Here is a 22,584-nt window from a genome sequence, read left to right as displayed (position 1 = left end):
AATATTTATGTCTCTTATTTTTCTGTTCTAATTTCATGGCCTAGACCTCAAGAACAGAGTTGAATAAAACAGTAAGAACATACTTGCCTTGTTCTCAATCTTAACAGGACTGAGTTTGGTCTCTCATTCATAAGTATAATGTTACTGGAAATATTTTTCATACTACCTTTACCAGATATAAGAATTTCCTTCAATTCCTAGTTTGATGAAAGTTTTACCATAAATGTGGGTTCAGTTTTTACCAGATGTTTTTGCCTATAACTCTAGAGATAATTCTTAGTTATTAATGTGATAAAATTACATTGATTAAAAAATGTTATAGCAATATCATACTCCTGCAATAGCCCCATAGAATCATGATGCATCACCTTTTATATATCATTGGATTTGGCTTGATATTAGATGTAAAATTCTTATTTTCATGAAGGATATTGTGCTATAATTTTCTTTCTTGATATTTAAATGAATTTTTTGATCAGTTAATCTAAATGTTTATTAATTGTATTAACATTTTCCAAGACCCAACTTTTAGTTTCATTGATTTTTTTTTTTTTTTTCCCCTATACGTTTCTCTTCTGTTTCATTTCTACTCTTTATTTCCTTTTCTTAACTTTGGGTTCAATTTGTTCTTTTTCTAGCTTTTTAGGAGGGAAGATTAGACCAAAAGTTTTAAGCTGTTTTTTCTAAATGTAAGCATTTAAGGTTATTGATTTCTTTTCAAGCATTGCTTTAGCAACATCTCATAAATTTTGGTAAGCTGGGTTCTTATGATCATTCAATTTTCTACTTTTCCTTGTGATTTCTTCAGTTCTGTCGCTCAGTTGTGTCCAACTCTATAATTTATTTAGTAAATATTTACTTTCCAAATATTTGGGGTCTTTCAGCTATCTTCGTTAATGATTTCTAGTTTAGTTCTTTTGTAATTAGAGAACAGAAACTACAATTTCAGTCCTTTGAAACAGAGACATTTTAGAGCCAAGTATATAGGGGCTTTCACCCATGGCGGCTCAGTGGTAAAGAGTCCGCCTGTAATGCACGAGACTTGGGCTTGATCCCTGGGTTGGGAAGATCCCCAGGAGAAGGGAATGGCAACCCACTCCAGTATTCTTGCCTGGAGAATCCCATGGATTGAGGAGCCTGGTGGGCTAGTCTATGGTGTCACAAAGAGTTGTATATATATATGTATATATACACACACTGTATTGACGGGTCCTGCTTTTTTTTTTTTAATGGGAAAAGGAGACTTTTACTATTCAAGGCTCTGCGCTGGCCCGGGTCCTGGGTCAAGGTCATTTCCAAAGTCCAAGAATGTACAGGGGATGGGCAGGGAGGCCTGGCGTGCTTAAGTACATGGGGTTGCAAAGAGTCGGTCACGATTAAGCAACTCAACTGAAGGCAAAGTTCAACAAGTGTCCTGTAGCAGGAAAGGAGGAGGAGAAAAGACAAACTCAGGTCAGAAGCGCTTTCAGTAGAAGGATGCTTTAAGGATGCACACGCCTTAATCCGAAAAGGCTTTTCCATAGACCCCAATCAGGCACGTATTTGCCCGGTAACCCTGGTAACTGCCTTAAAATGGGTAAGCTAAGGCCTGGCGGCAGAGGGAGGCGCCCGCTTGTGTCGGGGTGGGGAGACCCGGCCTGGAAGGCGGTCGGCGCGCCAAAGCCTTAGAGCGCCGCGGTGGCAGCGGGCGGCCCGCCCCTTCCTGGACCGTCTCAGGCCGCGGGCCGCCTGCCCTTCCCCGGCTTCCCGTCCGGCTTGGGCGGCCAAAGGTGGGAGTCGGTCTCGGGGAGACAGGCTCTGGGGGGCCCCAGCCCCGCGGTGTGGCCCCTCGTGCGCCCCCTGCGTGGACGGCCCGAGTGCGGGTGCCTGGGCCCGGGTGCGCCGCGCGCGCGCAGCGGCGGATGACGCGTCCCGGCGAGAATTCGGACACAGACAACGCGTCCCCGGAGCCTCGGGTGCCGGCGCCTCCAGCTCCGCCAAGGAGGCGCGAACCCCGCTTTGCAGAGCAGGAGGGGCCCGCGGGGCCTCGGGCTCGAGGTCTCTCTGCACAAGTCCTGGCCCTTCCGTCTCGCAGCCCTCGGCTCCAACTCTCACTTCCTCCCGGAAACCAGGAGCTGACTCTTCCCGCGGCGCTTGCTGTCCTGCAGGGGCCTTGCGCTCTGCCACCCGCCCTAGCCGCCCTCTCGCAGATCTTGGAGGCCGGCCACGTGGGTGTCCGGCTTTGAACTCTCCTCGGCCCAAGGCTGCGGGGAGGGGGATTAAGGAGGATGGGGTGGGATGGGCTGGGGGGTTGTGAACCGAGTTAAGGCTCAGGAGGCCCAGTCAGTTGGGGGAGGACCTAGAAATGACTTCATGGAGCAAAATTTAACCCGGGCAGCCCCGCTGTGTTTCTGAGCCGCTGGCTGGTCCCCCATCATCAGGTGTTATGAGGCTTGGTCATCAGGACTAGGGAAATTGGCAGGGAGTTTTATAATAACAATAAATATAAACATAATTTACTGAACCTTGGCCCTGAGTCAGGATTTGTCCTAAGCCATTTACACTAACTCATATGTTTATGTCCTCACCAGGGCTAGTTTATGAGATAGTTACGGTTACATCCACTTTGCCCGAGAGGACACTGGCTTAGAAAGTGGAGTTCACGTCAGAGCTCAGGATCAGACCAGCCTCTTCCTGAGGCCAGAGTTGCCCCACTTTGGGAGTGAAGATGGAATTCTAGGCGCTGCCTTGGGTCCCTGCATTTGCAGAGACCCCCATTTCCCTCCTCTCAGGCTTCATCCATTGTCTGTTCCAAGTCACCAAGTAATCTCATCCTATCCTTTACTCCTGTTCACATCAGTCACTGCAAGACCCATGGACTCCAGGCCCTTTCTGCTCTAAGTCAGAAAATTTTAACTTTTTTTTTTTTTTAGTTGAGATCAGCAAGAAGGGAAAAAAGAAGCTGGTGACACTTCAGCCTGCAGAATCAAAGACTTCTCCAAAAGTAAAGCAAGCCGAAGCGGCCATTAGTTAAAGTTGTAGACAGTAACAAATAAACCCTCTGCCTGTAAATCCTTAGTAGGGTTGATGCCTTGAAGCGATTGCACACATGGTTACAACTAGTAGGGGATCCAGGAAGTGATAACTATATAAACTTAAAAGAAGGGGAGATAGAGAAGGGGGAGGGCCCCATGACTTCCAGTTCATTTTTTAAAAGATTTTTTGTATTTGATGTGGACCACTTTTTAAGTCTTTATTGAACTTGTTATATTATTATTTTTTGTTAAAGTTTTGGTTTCTTAAACCACACGGCATGTGGAATCTTAGCCCCCACATCAGAGATTGAACCCTCATGTCCCTGCTTTGGAAAGTGAAGTCTTCACTGCTGGACCTCCAGGGAAGTCCCCCCAGTTCATTTTTGATGCTTAGTGCTATGGAAGGTCCTTGATCAGATCAGAGATTGAATGCTTTTTTTTTTCTGCAGATGTCCACCCTCCCTCAGAAGGAATCCAGGATGACTACTGCCTGTCCAGGTTCAGACTCCATACAGGGCCTGCCCGGTAACAAGGGAGATGGTCTGGAAAGAGAATGCTCCAGAAAACCAGACCAGAAGCCACTGAAGTTCTATGGAGTGGGTGACCCCACGGCCATGTTCTGCTCCAGCAGCCCCTACCTGTCCTCTAGAGGCAGCATCATTAAATGGTTCTGGGATTCAGCTGAGGAGGGCTACAGGACCTACCACATGGACGAATATGATGAGGATAAGAACCCTAGTGTGAGTGATGCCCCCCTCCCCACTGGGACCCAAGAGAGAGCTGGGGGAGGGTACCCCACCTTCAGTGATAAGGCAACACCCAGCTTGCTCTTGTCAGGTTAGCGTTATGGACTTCTGACTTCCAGCGGGGTTTACAGTGTCGCTTAGAGAGGTCCCAAAATATTACCTGAATCAGAAAATGGCCCACTTATAATTAAGGGAAACTTGATTTGTGGGGGAGGAATTAAAAAACCACGGAATGCTCTTATATGGCTTCTGATCCACAGCCCAACTATTCAGCTTTAGAGCTGGGACAGAACTAGGGTTCAAGCTGAAACTGTTTCACTTTCAAGTTGTATATTCTTGAGCTAACTACTTAAAGTCTTTGAACATCAGTTCATCTCTATATTGGAGTAATAATACCTGCTATATTCTGTACTGTCACAACTAAATGCTATCAGGTATATCAATTATTAGCACAGTGCTTCACATAGAGCATTCAATAAGTAGTAGTTGCTATTATTATTAATGTATTATTATAATGACACAATAATTGCATATTATAATAATACAATAATTATAAATCATAATAATTGTAATTAATTATTAGTAATAATTCATAATAATAAAACCATACTATTATAATTATTATATCAACTATAATAAATTATAATATTATAATAAAATTATAACAATATTATATAATTTATTATAGCATAATTTATAATATTATTTAATATAATAACATGTATTATATTATATATAATATATTATATAATGTATTAATATATAATATAATATATAATTATATATAATATATGATATAATGTATTAATATATAATATACTATAATATATAATTATATATAATATATATTATATTATATTATTATATATTATATTATATATTATATATAATATATAGATATATAAAATATGTATTATACTATATAATATGTAATATAATTTATTATATAATAATGCATAATAAATATAATATATATTTTATATAATTATATATAAATATATAATATAACTATATATTATGATATATATTATAATATTACTATATATAAATATTATATCTATAGTATATATATTGCTATATAATATATATAATATACTATTTATATATAATATAATATCTATATTATACTATATAATGTATATATAATATATATTATAAATATATATTATATATAACACATATATAACATATATAACATAATTTTATATATAATATGTTATTTATGTATTATATAATATATTCTATAATATAATGTTATATAATATATTATAATGTATATTATAATATAATATATGGCATAATATATTATATAATATATATTATATGTAATAATATATACAATGTATATTATATAATATATATTATATATTATAATATATATAATGTATATTATATAATATACATTATATATATACTAGTAATACCTAGTAATATAATATATAATATAATACATGATATATTATATATATATATGTATATATGTATACATATACATGTGTATACATATATATATAGTATATATATATGCTAATATTGGTTATCTCTTGCTGTGTAACAAAGTGTTTCAGATCTTAGCAGTTTAAAAGAAACAGTTCACAGTTTCTGGAATTCAGGAATCACGGTGGTGCTTCAGGCTGAAGATCTGGGAAGTTGCAATGAAGCAGGGGCTGTGGTCTCATCTGTAGACTTGGTGGGGCAGGGAAATTGTCCATTTCAGGCTTCACTCACATGATCACAGAGTGGGCAGGAGGACGATCCCTTTCCAAGCTCACTCACATGGGTATCGGCAGGCCTCGGTTCCTCCCCACATGGTCTTCTCCAGCCACAGCAGCTGGCTTCCCCTGGGGCAAGCGAGCCATGAGAGGAAGAGAGAATGAGAGGTCAGGAGTGCCCAAGGTGGGAGCCACAGACTCTTTGTAATGTAGTCTGGGAAGTGACATCCCATCACTTCTGCATGTTCTGTTCATTAGAAGCAGGTCACTCGGTCTACCCACACTCAGGAGAAGGGATTGTGCAAGGCCCTGCACACCAGGAGGTAGGGGTCACTGAGGGCTGTCTTGGAGCGAGCTTTGTAGGTCTCTGGGGGAAAAGCCTTCCAGGCAGAGGGAACAGCCAGTGCAAAGCCCCCAGAGCAGTTCAAGGGGCAGCAGAGAGGCTTGCTGGCTGGAGGCTGGCATGAGGTCGGAGAGGAAATGGGGGCGGGGTGGCACTAGAGCTGTAGGGTCCCACGGGACATGGTGAGGCTTCTGATTTTAGACTAAACGGGATGGAACGGGTTCAAAGGAAGAGCAATGGGATCTGATTTTTCTTTTAAAAAGATGACTTAGACTCAGACTGCTGCATGGAGGTTCAGCTCAGGGAGAATGGAGATGAGGGAATGATCAGGAAAGGAAGGAGGGAAGCTATTGCAATAAGGTAGACAAGAGAGACTGGTGGCTTGGGCCAGAGTCTTAGCAGTGGAGAACTGCTTGGACTGTGCCTGTATCTGCAGGCACAAGTGACAGGATTCGGTGATGGACTGGTTGTAGGGAAGATCCTATAGGTTTGTTCCCCAGGGCGTGAGGAAGCACTGCCTTTTAGTTTTCATAACCTGAGCCCACTGAAGCTCTACTTTTTCATTCTCCCTCCTTCCCCATCCCCTCTAATAACTTAGGGGTCAGGAATTAGCTGTGCGTGAGTCTTTTCAGGGACTCTATAAGGGGCAACTTGAGCTGTGCCTGCCCTCCTCCTTGTCCTATGAAAACAGTACCTATGTGTTTGGAATCTGGATGCTGTGTAATGTGGCATGGGTCCCCACCCCAGGGAGAATTTCCACCAGCCCAGGGCCTCTTCTTGTTGCATATTCACCCTTCTTCCTGTTCCTGCCAGAGCACCAGTTTACTGTGAGCACATTCTCTCATCCTGTGAACTGAGCCTCGTGAGAGATTCAGTGTGTGTCTTGGGCATGTGGTGTCTTCAGAGACCTTCCCATCTTGTAGGGGAGACAAAGCCTGTACATCAGTCTTTGTGACCTGGGGTGGAAACTGACCAGTGCTCTCAAGGGGGACAGCTAAAGTGCTTTGGGGTCCCGAAGTAGAAAAGATCCCCATGCAGGTGGGATTTTAAGGAGGGCTTCCTGGAGGAGAAGGCATTTGCACAGAGCTTCAGAAATGGGGAGATACGATCAGGGAACCCTGTGGAGGGCAGTGCTTGAGCAAAGACTGGGTGGGGTGGTGGGAAGGTCGAGGTTGCAGAGCTCCACCTTGCTGCCTCGTGCGCTCCTGGAGCCTTCTGCTGGCACCCTCTGCTGTGCTTACGTGGCTCTGTACCTCTCACCTCCAGGGCATCATTAACTTGGGCACCAGTGAGAACAAACTCTGCTTTGACCTGCTGTCCAGACGGGTAAGTCCCACTGCACCTCTGAGTGGCATCCCCAGCTCCGAGGGGCTGTCTTCCCTGGGATTCCCTGGAATAATCCCCCCGGAGAGCTGGCTGCTTGCCTCGGTTGCCCCGGCCTTGGAGTCAGGAGGCCCCGCTCTGCCCTGGGGACCATGTTCTCTGCCATCTGGGGCGAGTTACTTCTGATTCTGCTGCTTCTCCGCTTCTGGCTGCTTCCCGCCTCAGCCCCTCCTGCTGGCTGGGTCCCTGCTCTCAGGCGGAGATACTCAGTGATGTGTGGTCAGTATTTAACAACTGGCCCTGGGGCAGGAGAAGTCCTGATCTGTAGCTTTTGTGGAGTCCCATAGTGCACATGCCCCACTGGCTGATTCAGGGTTGTGCTGTGCCATCACCGCACGCAGCGCTGGGAAGAGAGGTGCGGGGCACATCACGTGGTGGTCCCGCCGTGCAGACGACCTGGATGTAAAGAACCCCCGGGGTGCAGATGGGAGCGAAATGGAATGCTGTCGGCCATAAGCAGTACTGTTTGAGTACCTTTTCCCTTTGTTTCTACTATGATTTGATTTACTATGATTTTTACTTATGTTTTTATTTTGTTTTTACTATGACTGACTTACATAATTTCTAGATAGTTTATATAATTTTATTTTTGAAAATGACTGGTTTTTAGCACATTTTGAAAAATTGCTGAAAATGTAATAATCAGATTATTTTATTTAAGGTGAAGTGTAATTGCTATACAGTATTATTTAAGTTATAGGTATATAACAGTGATGCACAATTTTTTTAATATTTTTAAAAAATTTTAATTTTGTTTTAATTTTAAGAAAAATTTTAAAGATTATGTTCCATCTATAGCTACTATAAAATATTGACCATATTCCCCATATTGTACAGTAGATCCTTGTAGCATATTTTATACCTAGTAGTTTGGACCTCTTAATCCCTTACCCTTGTTTTGCTCCTTCCCCTCTCCCTCCCTGCCCACTCACGTATAGACAGAATAATCAGATTTCTTGAGCTAGTGAGAGCCATCTCTAGCAAACCACTGGAACTACCTGTCTCTCAAGGCCTAGGAGTCAGAGTCTGGGGCTATGGAGAGAGCGATACTTAACCCAAAGGAACATGTTTCCAAAGGGGAACATCTGAGCCATGATAGGAAAGGGGTATAGGGAGTGGACTTGAAAAGCCTGTTCTACCCAAAGATATCTCCTCACTCTAAGGCAGCTCAGTGCCATTCAGTAGAAATAAAATGTGAGCCACATATACAATTAAAATTTTTCTGTTAAACAAGTGTAAAGAAACTGGTAACATTCATTTTCATCATGTATTTTATGCAGTCCAATATATATAAGATATGGCCATTTCAACATGTAATCAATATAAAAATTATTAATGAGATATTTTACATGTTGCTATTGTTGTTTAGTCACTAAGTTGTATCTGACTCTTTTGCAACCCCATGGATTGTAGCCCGCCAGGCTCCTCTGTCCATGGGATTTCCCAGGCAAGAATACTGGAGCGGGTTGCCATTTCCTCCAGGGAATCTTCCCGATCCAGGGTTCTAACTCAAGCATTGGCAGGCGGGTCCTTTACCACGGAGACACCTGGGTAGCCCCATATTTTACATACTTACTTCATATAAGTCTTCAGAATCCAGTGTCTCACTTCAGGAGAGTCGCACGTAAGGAGCCAGGAGCCACAGTGGCCAGCGGCCTCTGTATTGGACAGCGTGGCTCTCAGGAAGGAGGGAGAAAGGGAAGAGGGTGGTGTTGTGGACACGTGACTGATTCCCTCTGTCCCTTTTTGTTCCACCTCCCTCGGCTCCTGCCTTTCTTGACTTTGTGGGCATGATACCGTGGGAGTCCCTAACCCAGCACCGGGGCAGTGGAGGTGATCTGCAAATGGCTGCATTTTCCAAAGTGTGAGGTTGAGCTGAGGCTGCAGGAGGGCAGTGGCCTGAGTCCCTCCAGGACTTAGAACCAAGACCAAAACAGGGCACCCAGTTCTGGGGCCTTTTCTGTCACCCCACAGAGGAACGGAGGATCGAGGTCTCCTCCACCGCCTCCACAAATCCACCCTCTGGTTTTGTTGGGTGGCGTCTTGTATAAAGAGCACTGGACTAGGGGTCAGAAATTCTGTTTCATCTCAGCTCTGCCACTTGCTGGTACTGTCCCATTGCCTATCCACCTGACTTTTTTGGCCACGCTGCATGACTTGTAAGATCTTAGTTTCCCAATCAGGGGTGGAATTTTGTGCCTGCTGCAGTGAAAGCCAGGAGTCCTAACCACTGGGCTGCCAGGGAATTCCCACAGCTGACATTTTTAAGCCTCAGTTTCCTCATCTGCAAAATGGGCATGAGAATGCTATCCCTGGGCTGCCCCGGTCCTGGCTTTTCTGATGAGCAGCCCTTGGATTGAGAGGCCCCGGTGCTGTGTGGATACAGGTGCCCATTAGGTGTGCGGCGCCTAATCCTGCTCTCCCCTCTCTGTCCCCAGCTGAGTCAGAGCGACATGCTGCAGGTGGAGCCGTCCCTGTTGCAGTACCCTGACTGGAGGGGACATCTGTTGTAAGTAGGACCTGTGGGCCAGTGGTTTTCACCTTCAGGGCGGTTTTGCTTCCCAGGAGACATGTGGCAACATCTGGAAACGTTTTTGTCTGTTGTAACTTGGGGGAGAGGGTGCCGCTGACTTTTACTGCGTAGAGGTCAGAGATGCTGCTAAATTTCCTACAATGCCCGCCCCCATGGCAAGGAATGATCTGGCCCCAAACATCAACAGTGTTGAGTTGAGAAAGCCTGCCCTGGGCTGAGGCCTGGTCCTGGAGGGCGGGCCGTCACGGGGCCTCCTGGAGCATCTGCAGAGACCTGGTGCCTCCTGCCTGTCCCGCCCTGCTCCGAGGCCCCCAGCCTTGGTCTCTCTGAGTCTGAGGCATGGGGAAGGCTTCAGGTCAGGAGTCTTTGTTCCTAGCTTCTCAGTAGCTTTAGAGGAGCCACAATCAGCTGGGCGACTTCTGCTGCTGGTAAAATGGGAGATGATAAATGAAATAAGCCCTTATATTTGTTGAGCACTTACTAGGGCCCAGATGCTGTCCTAAGGATTTATTGCTGGAGCAGGACTTGATTCCAAGGGTGAATCCAAGGGTAATTCCAAGGCACCTGCTCTTGTAATAATGAGGATAGTGGCCCTAGAGTCAGACCACTGGGCTTGAGTGTGGACTCTGCCACTAATCAGCACATGACCTAATTCCTTGAAGTGTCAGTTTCTTTGTCTGTAAAATGGGAATAATAATAGTAGTTACAGGAGTGTTATGAAGATTAAGGAAAATTCTCTAACATCTGCATAAGGTAGATGCTTGTAAATGTTAGCAATAACTCTGATAATAGTTATTGTTATAATAATTATTTGTTATACATTATATATTTTATTATGATAATGTGTTATTATTATGATTACTATTAGCTAGATCTACATAGAGAGTGTTACTTGTGATATTCCTACAGTCTGCTGATTAGGTAGGTCAGGTGTCCTAGAACTACTGGAATGAAAGTTTCGATGCATGTAGATAGTGTTGGGGCCAAGGAGAGAGGTGGGTGCCAAGGATTGGAGACAGATACTGATTGTATTCCCCTCATGGGAAGCAGAAAAGGGTGATGGCAGCTGCCTGAAGATGCACCAGAGGAGCTTTGGGATGGACGGGGTCAGGGAGGAGTTCAAGCCCCTCTGATAAGCACCGCCATTTGTCTGTCTAATCTCCAGCCTCCGGGAGGAAGTGGCCAGGTTCCTGTCTTTCTACTGCAGAAGCCCCGCACCCCTTAAACCGGAGAACGTGAGTTACTCCCCTCTTCTGCTCTTTCCTCCTCTTCTGCTCCCTACCCATCTTTTAGCTCGCCAGGGCTCAGGTGGGGTCACTTAGTTTTGGTATAGAAATTAGGAAGACCCCCCTCCCTTCTTTCCCCTCATCCTAGATATTCAGTTTAGGTATAATTTCTGCAGGACTTCCCAGGTGGTTCAGTGGTCATGAACCTGCCTGCCAGGCAGGAGACGCTTCCAGATCCCTGGGTCAGGAAGATCCCCTGGAGGAGGGCATGGCAACCCACTCCAGTATTCTTGCCTGGAGAATCCCGTGGACAGAGGAGCCTGGTGGGCTGTAGTCCATGGAGTCACAAAAAAGTCAGACGTGACTTAGCAATTAAACAGCAGCAGCAGCATAACTTCTGCCCTGCTCTGTTCTGCGGCCCCTCTGCCCCCACACCTTCGGGCCGGACTCTCTGAGTGACCAGCTCCCTCTTGCTTGCTCAGTGGATCTGGAACAGCGTCCCCACGAGTGAGCCACACAGATGGACTTGGCTGTTAGTCAGGAGGGGCCTGCGGGGACCCCCGTGGCTTTGCTGTGGCCGTGCCCAGGAGGGCCCCCCGCGTTCCCCTGCCTCTGTGCCCTCTGGGATCCAGGCTGCAGGCCCGTGCGCCCTCCCGCACGGACTCATCTTGGTCCCGGGGACATGTTGCCCCCAGGTGGTTGTTCTGAACGGCTCTGCCTCTCTCTTCTCTGCTCTGGCCATGGTGCTGTGTGAGGCGGCGGGTGAGTAGACCTTGGCCCTGGGCCTGCAGTCCCTTTCCCCGCCTCCCCAACCCTGGCTGCTGGGCCTGGAGGGCTGCATCAGATGCTTTTACCCTAATAAACTGTTAGACCACGGGAGGCTGAACTAAGTGCCCCGACAAGACAGCAGGGCTTGGCAGTTCCAGGGGAAATCGAGGTGATGCCAGGCTTCTGGGCTGTGCCTCTGTGACGACCTCGGCTTTTCCCCCTGCCCACCGATGGCACTCACAGCCTCACGTCACAGCGTGTCCGGAAGTAGGAAGAGAGGGAGGCTGTGCTTTGCCTGTCTCTCTCTTGAAGGGAGGGAGGAAATGGGCCTACTCTTTTCCAGGAGAGTCCCTTTCATCTTTCTGGCCAGAACGGACTCACAAACCCATTCCCAAAGCAGTCCCTGGCGAAGAGTAGGAGAACCCTGGTTGATTTAAACCGAACTTGCTTCATCCCCAGGGTCTGGGGGAAGGTCCACTTTCCTTGGATTTCTTGCTGGTCATAGCTGAAAAATCTGTGTGCTCTCTTAGGAATGGATGTCAACTGGCTAGCCAGCAGCACCTGCTGCAAGAGCCACGGTCATTTCCAGGACATGTTGACCATAGTCATGGGCAGGGTTGTTGGCTGCCAGGAACAGAGGCTCGCTCACACTAGTTTAACTTCTAAGCTACTATTAGTAACATTTATTGACCACATACTAGGTTTCAGGCACTGGTCTAAGGCTAGGCACAGTCTGTCATTTAATCCCCACTAGAACCTCAATGAGATAGGTTCTGGGCTTGTTCCCATTTAACAGATGAGGAGATTACGGCCCACGGGGTTGAGTTACTTGTCAGAATCACACAGAGAGATGTAATATTTTGAGCCTAAAAGGGAGATTCATTGCAAGGATGTAACAGGCAATTTCGTACCCGTTTGAGAACAATCAAGAGTTGGAGAAGCACACACTTTGTCTGCCCCTGATGTGTGTGGTCCCCCTCCCTCCTCTTCTTCTGGACCGTCCTCAGCTCTGTAGGGCCCCAGGTTGCTGGCCCAGCTCTGACTGCATGACCTCTGCTTTCAAGTGCTCATTCTCATCTCACAGGGGTCTTTGCTTCTTGGAGCAAAGTCTTGAGACAGAGAGAATGTGATGGGTGTCTGGCCAGCTGGTGCATTGGCTCCTGGGGTCATTTGTCTACCTCTGGTTCAGTCCCTGTGGTCAGCAGAGGGGACATGTAGGACAGAGGCCACCCCTTCCAGAGCTGGGAATTGTGGCTGGGGGGTGGGTCGTGCTGAAGGGAAGCTGAGGAGCTCAACCTGACCGATTTGACTGCTGCAGAATCGGGGCAGTGCCTTCACCTCTGCGTTAGAGCAGACCTTGGACATCATCTCATCAACCCCTGTCCACAGTGAGAATCTTCTGCGTGACACCCCCTCCTGCTCTAGCGGTCTCAGACTTTGGTTTCAGTGCCCCCAGGGGTGGAGCATTCACCCCTCCAGAAGCAGCACGTTCTGTCTCTGGGCAGTTCTAGCCATTGTCAAGTTTTTCCATTTGTCAAACCCAGATCAATGCCCTGCAGCTTCGACTCCTGGCTCCAAGTCTGTCCTCAGAGTGACCCAGCATGACCTAAGCTTCAGTTTGCTCATCAGTAAAGTTAAGATAATAACAGAGTGGCTGTGATGATCAAATGAGATTAAAAAATGTTTAGCACAGATCCCCACACAGAGTAAGTGCTCAATAAATGTTAGCTACTAATTATTGGAAAAGGGACTGATCTCAGTGGATCCAAGCTTTAGAAAGCGTTTTGGGAGCTCAGAGAGAGGAAGCATATTCCCCAAGGACACTGAAGACTTGGAGAGGTGTGGAGAGGTCAGTGGATGGGGGCTGCGGGCATCCTGGCCAGAGGGTGACAGGCCCTGGCTCACTCCTGCCCCCAGAGGCTTTCCTGATCCCTGCGCCTTACTATGGAGCCATCACGCAGCACGTGTATCTCTATGGCAACGTCCGACTGGTCTATGTCTATCTGGACAGTGAGGTAAGAGTTCCTGGGACCCCCGGTGGGCCTGGACCTTCCTGTAGGCCAGGATGTTCCTGCTTCTGAATTTGACGGTGGTCATGAGAGGAAGTCCATGCCGCAGGCTCTGGGATTATGGCCAGAAGGAGAACGATGTCTCCTGTTGGCCATGGCTGCCCTTGCCTGGGTGCCCTGGGGACATCTGATCTTCCAGCTCTGAGATCCCTGGGGTCCATGTAGAAGCCAAGGGCATCCCAGGGAGACCACACAGAAGTGGTGGGGTGAGAACAGGGCAGAGCACACCTCCACATGGCAGCCCAGGCACCCCAATCAGAGGACCTCAGGGGACTTTTCTCCAAACCTAAGAGCTGTGAGGCTGCCCTGATGTGATGTGTGGGTGGCAGTGAGAAGGGAGTGACCCCACACACCCTGTGTTTTCTGAGATTGTCTAAGAGGAGGCTGGAGATGACAGCGGGGAGGTGAGACCCCAGAGTTCAGGTCTGGAGCGGAGTGACTGAATCTGGCTGATGGCTTTTGTGGATCTTTTTCAGGTCACTGGGCTGGAAACACGCCCCTTCCAGCTCACAGTGGAGAAGCTGGAGATGGCCCTGCAGGGAGCTAATTCTGAGGTCTGGGGATCAAAATAAACCTAAGGCTGGAAGTGGGTGGGTCTGAGCAGGGCAGGGACCCCCTTCCTGTGGACCGATCTCCTAGGGAGAAGGGTTGGGACTCTATGTGGGGGATGGGGATAGGGTGGTAGCATGGAACCATTCTGGGGGTCAAGAAGGAGCCTGCCCATAGAGGTCTTCCCACTAGAGAAAAACCCTGAGACTCTCGGTGTACAAAGAATCAACCAGGGAGCTTGATTGAAAACACTACCCGCCACTCTGCCTGATTTCGACTCAGTGGGTCAAGCATGGAGCTTACAAGTCTGTGGTTCAGTGATCTCTCTGGTGATTTGAATGGGTAGCCCCCTCGCTCTGAGGGGATCTGAGGCCTCCTGAAGAACGGCAGAGACCAGTGGTTCCTGTCCAGTCCCCTTTTCAGAAATCTATCAATCTATCTTTTTTTTAAACTTGCTCATAAAAGTCATACATGACCACCGTGGGAATTTTAAAAGCACCCCCCCCACACCCGTATTTCTACCAACAAAGGCAAGCTTTGTTGGTGTTTGGACGTTTTTCCCTCTGAGCTTTGGTCTCTGCATTTGTTTTCTTTTATAACTGATACGATGCGGCAGATATAATTCTTTGCCCTTCTTCATTTCATGTTGGGCGGTGAACATATTTCCCCAGCATCCTGCCCAGTGCCCGGCTGGTCCGGTGGGACTCTGTGGCCTTGGGGAGGAGCTGAGGGCCTCCTGCCCTGCTGATGTTGCAGGGTGTGAAGGTCAAAGGCCTCATCCTCATCAACCCCCAGAATCCTCTGGGTGACATCTACTCCCCAGCAGAGCTGCAGGAGTACCTGGAGTTTGCCAAGAGGTGAGGTGCCCCACGCTCGCCCCACAAAGCCTGTGACAGGTTAGGGTTCTGATGTGAGCTTCCGTGTGGTGCCTGCTGCCTTCTTGACCCCACTGTAGGTTTCTGCCTGCTTCCACCCTTCCTGGCAGGAAAGTCGGGGGCAGGGGCGGGGAGCAGTTCTCTGGTGGGATGCAAGTTCTCTCTTTTTTATAACAAGTGTCATTTATTGCCCGCTCTAGGGGCCAGGCCCCTGCTAACCCCTCATGTTCTCACTCATGTAATCCTCTCAGCAGTGCTATTAGGTGCAGATACTGTCTTTATCCCAGTTGACTGAGCCTCAGAGTGAGGGGCAGAGCCAGCTGTGAATCTGGGTCTGTCTGTACTTAACCAGGTGTGAGTGTTAGTCACTCAGTTGTTTCTGACTCTTTGAGATCCCATGGACTGTATCCCCCCAGGCTCCTCTGTCCATGGGATTCTCCAGGCAAGAATAGTGAAGTGGGTTGCCATTTCCTTCTCCAGGCCATCTTCCCAACCCAGGGATCGAACCTGGGTCTCCTGCATTGCAGGCAGGTTCTTTACCGTCTGAGACACTTAACTGTCTCACACCTAACTGTGTCCCTCTGTAGAGGTGCCCGAGGGCTCTGCCTTCCCCCACAGTGCTTCAAAAGCCCCAGTGTCATCTCTGAAAAAAAAAAAAAAAGAAAATAGACAGAAGATGGATATTCTTGGAAAAACCAAGATTGGTAACCCTGGGCTAGACTGTGGTCCTTGTGGATTTCTGACTCACTGCCATCCCACCCTGGGCGGGGGGAGCATTTGGCCAACAAACCAAGCTCTCTCCCCACACCAACCTCCCCGTACCTGCCCTCCAGGCATGAGCTGCACGTGATGGTGGACGAGGTCTACATGCTGTCCGTGTTTGAGGAGTCCGTTGGGTACCGCAGTGTCCTGAGCCTGGAAAGGTGAGCTGACTCCCGGCCCCCCACCCCCGCTCCAGGGCATTTCCGCTTCCTTCCTGCTAATCCTGCAGTCCTCAGATCCCCCAACGAGACGAAGGGAGGCTGGGCCAGTCAGTGGTTTTCAAACCGTTCTGTGGGGTTTCTGAAAGCTTCAAGGAAGGGTCTTAGGATTCCATGAGGGAAGCCTGGGAGGGCAGGAAATGGGCTTGTCTGCTGTTTCCTTCATCTCCAGAGTGGCTCCACTTACATTCAGTCATTCAGCAAATACTCCTGGGGCCCCCTGCGTGTGCCAGGCCCTGCCAGCTCTCGGAGCTTTTTTTCTTAGATGCAGTTTGAGTCAAGTTAAGTCAGGCATGTGTAGGCAAAGCACCTGTGGGAACACTTGGAGCAGATCATCTGTCCAGCCTGCACATCTGGCATTCGGGGATTCTGACGGTTCCATGTTTGTTTAGACCTTTCAGCCCTGCTGAGTCCTTTTGTGTCTGGGAGAGGGACCCCTTCCAGGGCCCGAGAGTGGGCTCGTGCCTAGCACTGGGAAGTGAATTGTCTGAGGAGACACGTATGCTGACAAAGCAAGAAACTTAACTGAGAAGGGGCGCCTGGGAGGAGAGCAGCAGGGGAAGGAGACCCAGGAGAACCGCTCTGCCATGTGGCTCAATATCTCGGGTTTTGTGGTGAGGGGATTAGCTTTCTGGGTTCTCTGGCCAGTCATCTTGCTGGTGCCCATTTTTGGTTCAATTCAAGGTCCTCCCTGGCAGCACGAGCATCTCTCAATCGAGATGGTCTCCAGCGTGAGGGTTTCTGGGAGGCTTGAAGGATGTATTATGGGCTGGTGTTTCCTCCCTCCTTTCGGCCGCTCCCGGATTCTTCTGGCAGGCCATAGCTTGTCAGTTCCACGTTTGTCATCAAGGTCTCTCTCTTGTTGTGAGATAACTCACACGAGTGACTGTTATCCTGCCTGGCTAGGGTGGTTTCAGTCAATGGTCCCTTAACACTTTCCTTTGCTCCATTCAACCGGTCCTCACAAGGCTCTGCCAAGTGGACGGCATGTGGAATTAGGAGAGTGAGACTCGGAGAGACAGGGACTTGCTACCTACTGCGGGCCAGATACTGTGCTGTGCTGGAGATGTGTCAGTGAACAAGAAAGACACAGGCCCTTCTTTTGTGGATCTTGTATTTCTACAAGCTTTAGCAACTAGATACACAGCTAATCATTTGATGATTAAAAAGGAGGTGTCTGCGGAGACAGCAGAAGATCGGCTGGGGGTACCCAGTTGGCCTGGTCCACTGGAGGTGGTCAGATGAGGTCTGTTTGAGGAAGTGATGCTTGAACTATGCTCTGCATCAGAGGTTGGCAATATTTTTGGATCAGATGGCAGATATTTTAAGCTTTACAGGTCATATGGTTGTTCACTCAACTCTGGCATTATAGCATAAAAACAGCCCTGGATGGTATGTATGTGAAAGTGTGGCTGTTCCCCCATAAAACTTCAATTCCAAGAACAGACAGCAGGATGGATTTGGCCTGTGGGTTGCAGTTGGCTGACCCCTGCTGTAAGGGATGTGGAGGAATTAGCGATTCAGGAGATGAAACCAGGTTCACCCATCCATCTCCTCATTTGATTAACCAATCCTGTGAGCTCCTGTGGGCCTGTGTTGCCTCTGCTCCTATGCTGTGCTTTCTGCAGGCTGCCTGACCCCCAGAGGACCCACGTGGTGTGGGCAACCAGCAAGGTGGGTTCCTGGCTGGCCCCGGGGGGTGTCAGGGAGGCGGGAGGGTAGAGAGGTAGGTGGAGCCGGCTTCCTCCGGGAGGGCTGGCCACCGCCCATGGTGCCTTTCCGCTGCAGGACTTCGGGATATCTGGGCTCCGCTTCGGCACGCTGTACACGGAAAACCAGGACGTGGCCACGGCGGTGACCTCCCTGTGTCGCTATCACGGCCTCAGTGGCCTGACCCAGTATCAGATGGCACAGCTGCTCCGGGACCGTGGTGACTGCCTGGGCCTGGCCCCTTGAGGTTGCGGGAGGGACTGGCCAGGGGCTGTGGATACTTCTCCCACAAGACGAATTTAGGGTGGTGTTTGAGAGTGCTGGCTCTGAGCCCAGACTGGGTTCATACCCCACTCTGTCACTTCCTGACTACAAGGCCTATTCCTTCACCTCCCAGAGCCTCAGTTTCTCATCTGCAAAACTGGGATCATCATGGAATCTGTCTTGTAGGGATGGTGAGATTTGTCATTCAACTAGAATGGCACCTGCCATATAGCAGGCACTTAATCAATGTGAACTCATTCTTCTTAGCTGTGAGCACTGGGAAAAGAGCAGACATGATTATGGGGAAATTGTTATAATGGAAGTATCTCTCTCTATGCAGATCGGTCCTGTTCCTGGGTTCAGAGAGTGAGTTTAGATAGAAAGGTTACCTGTAATCACCATCATTCATTGAGTCCTGCAAGATGCTCTCAATGCATCATCTCATTCATCCCTCCCCAGAATCCTCAGAAGCAGGTGTTCCTGTAATTTCCCCATCGTTTTATAGATGAGGAAAATAAGGACCAGGTACTACACACCTGCTGTAGTAACTAAAATGTAAAAGCTAGTGACAGTATCAAGTATTGGTGAGGATGCAGAGCAGCTGGAACTCTCACATGCTGCTGGTGGGGATGTGAGATGGAGCAGTCCCCTTGGAAAACAACTGGGCAGTTCTTTATAAAGTTCAGCACACACTTAGCAAATGGCAAAGCAACCCCACTCCTAGATATTTGCCCTGGCGTGTGTGCTAAGTCGCCTCAGTCGTGTCTTTGCAACCCCATGGCCTGTAGACTGCCAGGCTCCTCTGTCCATGGGGTTCTCCAGGCAAGAGTAGTGGAGTGGGTTGCCATACCCTCCTCCAGGGGATCTTCCTCACCCAGGGAGGTCTTTGCCCTCATGGTCACACAAAGACCTCTCCATGAATGTTAATAGCTGCTTTATTCATAATCACCCCGAACTGCAAACAACCCAAACGTCCTTCCACAGATGAATGGAGAAACAAACTGTGGTTCACCCACACAGTGGAATACTACGCTGCTATAAAGTCCATGACGACCCATCACAGGGGCATTGTGCTGAGTGAAAGGAACTGGTCTCAAAAGATTACATTACTGTATGATTCCACTTAGGTAATGTTCTGGAAAAGGCAAAAACTACAGTGATGGAGAACAGACCAGCAGTTACAGGGAAGGGAGTGATGTGACTTTAAACAGCATGAGGGTATTCTTTGGAGTGAGGGAACTAACTCTTCAGTATCCTGCCTGTGGGTAGGGGGGTTGGTTTACAGAAATATACATATGTGTTATAATTCATTGAACTGGACACCAAAAACAAAGGTCAATTAAAAAATGAGAAGGATCTGGGACGTGAAGTTGTCCAAGGCCCTAGACCTCATCAGTGGCCACACTGAGCTCTGGGTCTCGGCCTGGGTGTCTCAGAAGTGTCGCTTTGTGAGGGTCTGGGTCCTGACGGACTCTGTGTCTGAACGGCTGAGTACCTGGATATAAAGTGCTTTTCACTGACTGTTCCCATCACCCCCAATCAGCCAGCGGGGCAGGGCTCTCAGGACACAGTGGAGGGTTGATGGGAGGTTGATCTTCTGGCTTCTCTTTTCACCCACGCAGACTGGATCAATCAAGTGTATCTGCCAGAAAACCACGCCCGGCTCAAGGCTGCCCACACCTATGTCTCGGAGGACCTCCGGGCCCTGGGTATCCCCTTCGTGAGCCGCGGGGCTGGCTTCTTCATCTGGGTTGACTTGAGGAAGGTAATGCAGGTGGCGGGGGGTGGGGGTGGGGCGATGAGAAAGCTCCCTCCAGCAGGCGAGCATCCCGAGCTCCTCTTATGCCTCCCAGTACCTGCCTGAGGCCACCTTTGAGGAGGAGGTGCGGCTCTGGCGTCGATTTTTGGAGAACAAGGTGCTGCTGTCCTTCGGCAAAGCCTTCGAGTGCAAAGAGCCTGGCTGGTTCCGGTTGGTCTTCTCGGACAAGACCCACCGGCTTCGCCTGGGTGAGTGGTCTTGCCTCCTGACCGCATCCTTCAACCTGCCCTCCCGCTTCTGGCCCCCCCTGGAGCCCCGGCAGCCTCAGCTGGTTGGTCCCTACCCGCCCAGCATCCGTGCTGACCCTCACTTCCCCCTTCCCACCTCCCAGGGATGCAGAGGGTCCGACAGGTGCTTGAGGGCCAACCCCAGGTGGCAGAAGACGCCCCTCCCCGCCAGAACCAGGAGCCATGAGGCCCCCACAAGTGAGCTGGTCGCTGTCTCGTGGCCACAGGGCCCCGCAACCACTATGAAGACTGTTGCTGGACAAGCCTCTTGCCAGGCAGATACCCTTCTCGGCCTTGCCCTTGAAGAAGAATCCTTGCTCCTTGCTCTCCCGGGGGCAGCGAGATGCTCCTTAAGTTGTGGTCCACCCCCTCTCTCCTGCTATTAAAACCAAACAGGGGAAAACTAGAAGCCTCTGCTGTGACTCATTTACGGAACAGCGGAGGAGTCGTGACTGTTCCTCACGCAGCCCTCGGCACCCCCAGGATGTGAAAATAAACAACCTGTACCTCCTTTTGATGGCCTTCAGTCTTCTGTCTCTATTGCCAGGGAAACAAATCAAAGGAACAACACATGTCAGAGAGAGCACGCCCCCCCCGAGAGAGAAGAGTGGTAATTTCCAAAGTACAAGGAGAAAGGAATTAAATTCTGTTATGTTCAGGTTATTCTCCCTGCACGTAGGATGTGGGGGCCCACAGCACACCTGGGACCCGGGTTCCAGGACCAGCCTCCGCTTGGGATGAAGTGAACGGGCCCCTGGTGGCAGCCGGGCGGGGCATCTCTGGCTCCAGGGTGCGGTCTTCCTGGCAAGGAGCTCCGTTTACTCTTGATCGTGCACCAGAGTGACCTTGCCATGACTGCAGGGAGATGAGGGGCCCTGAACTGCTCAGAGGACAAGCTGACTCAGGCTGGCCTTGCCCCCCTAAGCATGAAAGGGCCACCCGCCCCATCCCCAGGGTTGCTTTCGTTCAGAGCCCAAAAGAGCTTTCTGAACTGGCCTTAAAGCTGTATGCTTGAGGCCCCTGCTCTGGTGCTGGCGCTCCCATTTGGAAAAGCTCTTTCCTTGTTCCTCTGTCAAGAGCATGTTGGTGAAATCAGCATTTACTTTCTACAAACCGTGCTCTGTGGATTAGGACTTGTTCTCCTCTTTCTGCCTTTCATTGATCCATCCCTCTGCCCTGTCTTTTCGTGAATGCCTTGTATGCCTGCGACACCATGTGGGGTAACTTATATGCAGCATTCCTAACTCTAACCACACTGGGAAGCTGGCATTATCATCCCCCATTTTAGAGATGAGGAAAGTGAAGTCGCTCAGTCGTGTCTGACCCTTTGCAATCCCATGGACTGTAGCCTGCAAGGCTCCTCTGTCCATGGGATTCTCCAGGCAAGAACACTGGAGTGGGTTGCCGTTTCCTTCTCCAGGGGATCTTCCCGACCCAGGTCTCCTGCATTGCAGGCAGGCTCTTTACCCTCTGAGCCACCAGGCAAGCCCTAGAGATGAGGAAACTGAGTCCTAAATAGATGAAATGACGTTTCCCAAGTCACATAGTGACAGAAACAGCAGAGCCAGGATTCCACGTCAAGTTGTGTGCCTGCTAAGTCGCTCCAGTTGTCTTCGACTCTGTGGCCCTATGGACTGTAGCCGCCAGGCTCCTCTGTCCATGGGATTCTCCAGGCAGGAGAATCCCTGGAGTGGGCTGCCGTTTCATCCTCCAGGGCATCTTCCCAACCCAGGGATCGAACTACAGTCTCTTACATCTCCTGCATTGGCAGGCAGGTTCTTTACCCCTGGAAACTGTGTTTTGAAAAGTCATGACAACCCCAGCTTGGATGAAGGCCAGGTCAAACAGAATTTCCAGTTCTGATGTGAACTTTTCTAACAACAGTTCTAAGCCTACCTGAGTCTCAACAGGATATTTAAGGTTTGACGTCATGTTTTCTCAGACTCCACCACCCTTAGTCAAAATTTAAGGTGTTCGTTTTTGCTTGGAGAGTCTGAAAAAGAATTCAAAAGAAACTAAGAGTAGTAATTGCCTAGAGGGGTAGGGGAATTGGGAGGATGGGAAACAAAAACAGGAGAATTTTTTTCCTTTCACTTTTTTTGGTTTTCCTGGGTTTGTCTTTAATGCTTTTTGTTTTTAAAACCATATGAAAGTTGTACCCAGTAAAAAAAAAAAAAAAAAATTAAAAATTCTACTTAGGGAAAGTCCTAGGAGAGTTAAAAACACCATCGAGGTCTAGTACTGCTCTCAGATATCTCTTGTGCTTCAGTCTAAACATTGCATCCTATTGACTTTTAAAAACTGTGGTAAAGTTTACCTACAGTGAATTGGACAGATGTTCATTGTAAGACTCAGTGGTCTTGACA

General features: G+C 48.6%; 1 protein-coding gene across 3 annotated transcripts; it reads left to right on the top strand.

The window, feature by feature from the left end:
- Nucleotides 1-1,652: 1,652 nt before the first annotated feature.
- Nucleotides 1,653-20,729, top strand: ACCS (1-aminocyclopropane-1-carboxylate synthase homolog (inactive)). 3 transcript variants are annotated; one of them, XM_070473139.1, is made up of 16 exons: nucleotides 2,124-2,207; nucleotides 2,913-2,983; nucleotides 3,464-3,754; nucleotides 7,082-7,141; nucleotides 9,637-9,707; nucleotides 10,897-10,966; nucleotides 11,653-11,719; nucleotides 13,643-13,740; nucleotides 14,271-14,348; nucleotides 15,100-15,200; nucleotides 16,052-16,141; nucleotides 17,827-17,872; nucleotides 17,987-18,128; nucleotides 19,795-19,937; nucleotides 20,026-20,179; nucleotides 20,323-20,729. In XM_070473139.1, the coding sequence occupies exons 3-16, from the start codon at nucleotides 3,464-3,466 to the stop codon at nucleotides 20,403-20,405; spliced, it is 1,494 nt and encodes a 497-aa protein (XP_070329240.1). In that variant the 5' UTR covers nucleotides 2,124-2,207; nucleotides 2,913-2,983; the 3' UTR covers nucleotides 20,406-20,729. The 3 variants fall into 3 exon arrangements, with proteins under 3 accessions (XP_020758617.2, XP_020758616.2, XP_070329240.1); XM_020902958.2 differs by lacking the exons at nucleotides 2,124-2,207; nucleotides 2,913-2,983 and adding an exon at nucleotides 1,653-1,769; XM_020902957.2 differs by lacking the exon at nucleotides 2,913-2,983 and having other exon boundaries at nucleotides 1,776-2,207.
- Nucleotides 20,730-22,584: the final 1,855 nt, after the last annotated feature.

This window comes from Odocoileus virginianus, chromosome 10, assembly GCF_023699985.2.
Source record: "Odocoileus virginianus isolate 20LAN1187 ecotype Illinois chromosome 10, Ovbor_1.2, whole genome shotgun sequence".
Classification (NCBI taxonomy): Eukaryota; Metazoa; Chordata; class Mammalia; order Artiodactyla; family Cervidae; genus Odocoileus; species Odocoileus virginianus.
Note: the sequence above shows the minus strand (reverse complement) of the source record. Positions and strands in the feature narration are given on the sequence as shown.

Bases quoted from the DNA above. Each gene is read 5' to 3' on its own strand.
- ACCS (XM_020902957.2), top strand. From the start codon at position 1,902: ATGACGCGTCCCGGCGAGAATTCGGACACAGACAACGCGTCCCCGGAG. The intron at 3,755-7,081 runs GTGAGTGATGCC...TCTCACCTCCAG, and splicing joins ATGAGGATAAGAACCCTAGT to GGCATCATTAACTTGGGCAC. The intron at 16,142-17,826 runs GTGAGCTGACTC...TGCTTTCTGCAG, and splicing joins AGTGTCCTGAGCCTGGAAAG to GCTGCCTGACCCCCAGAGGA.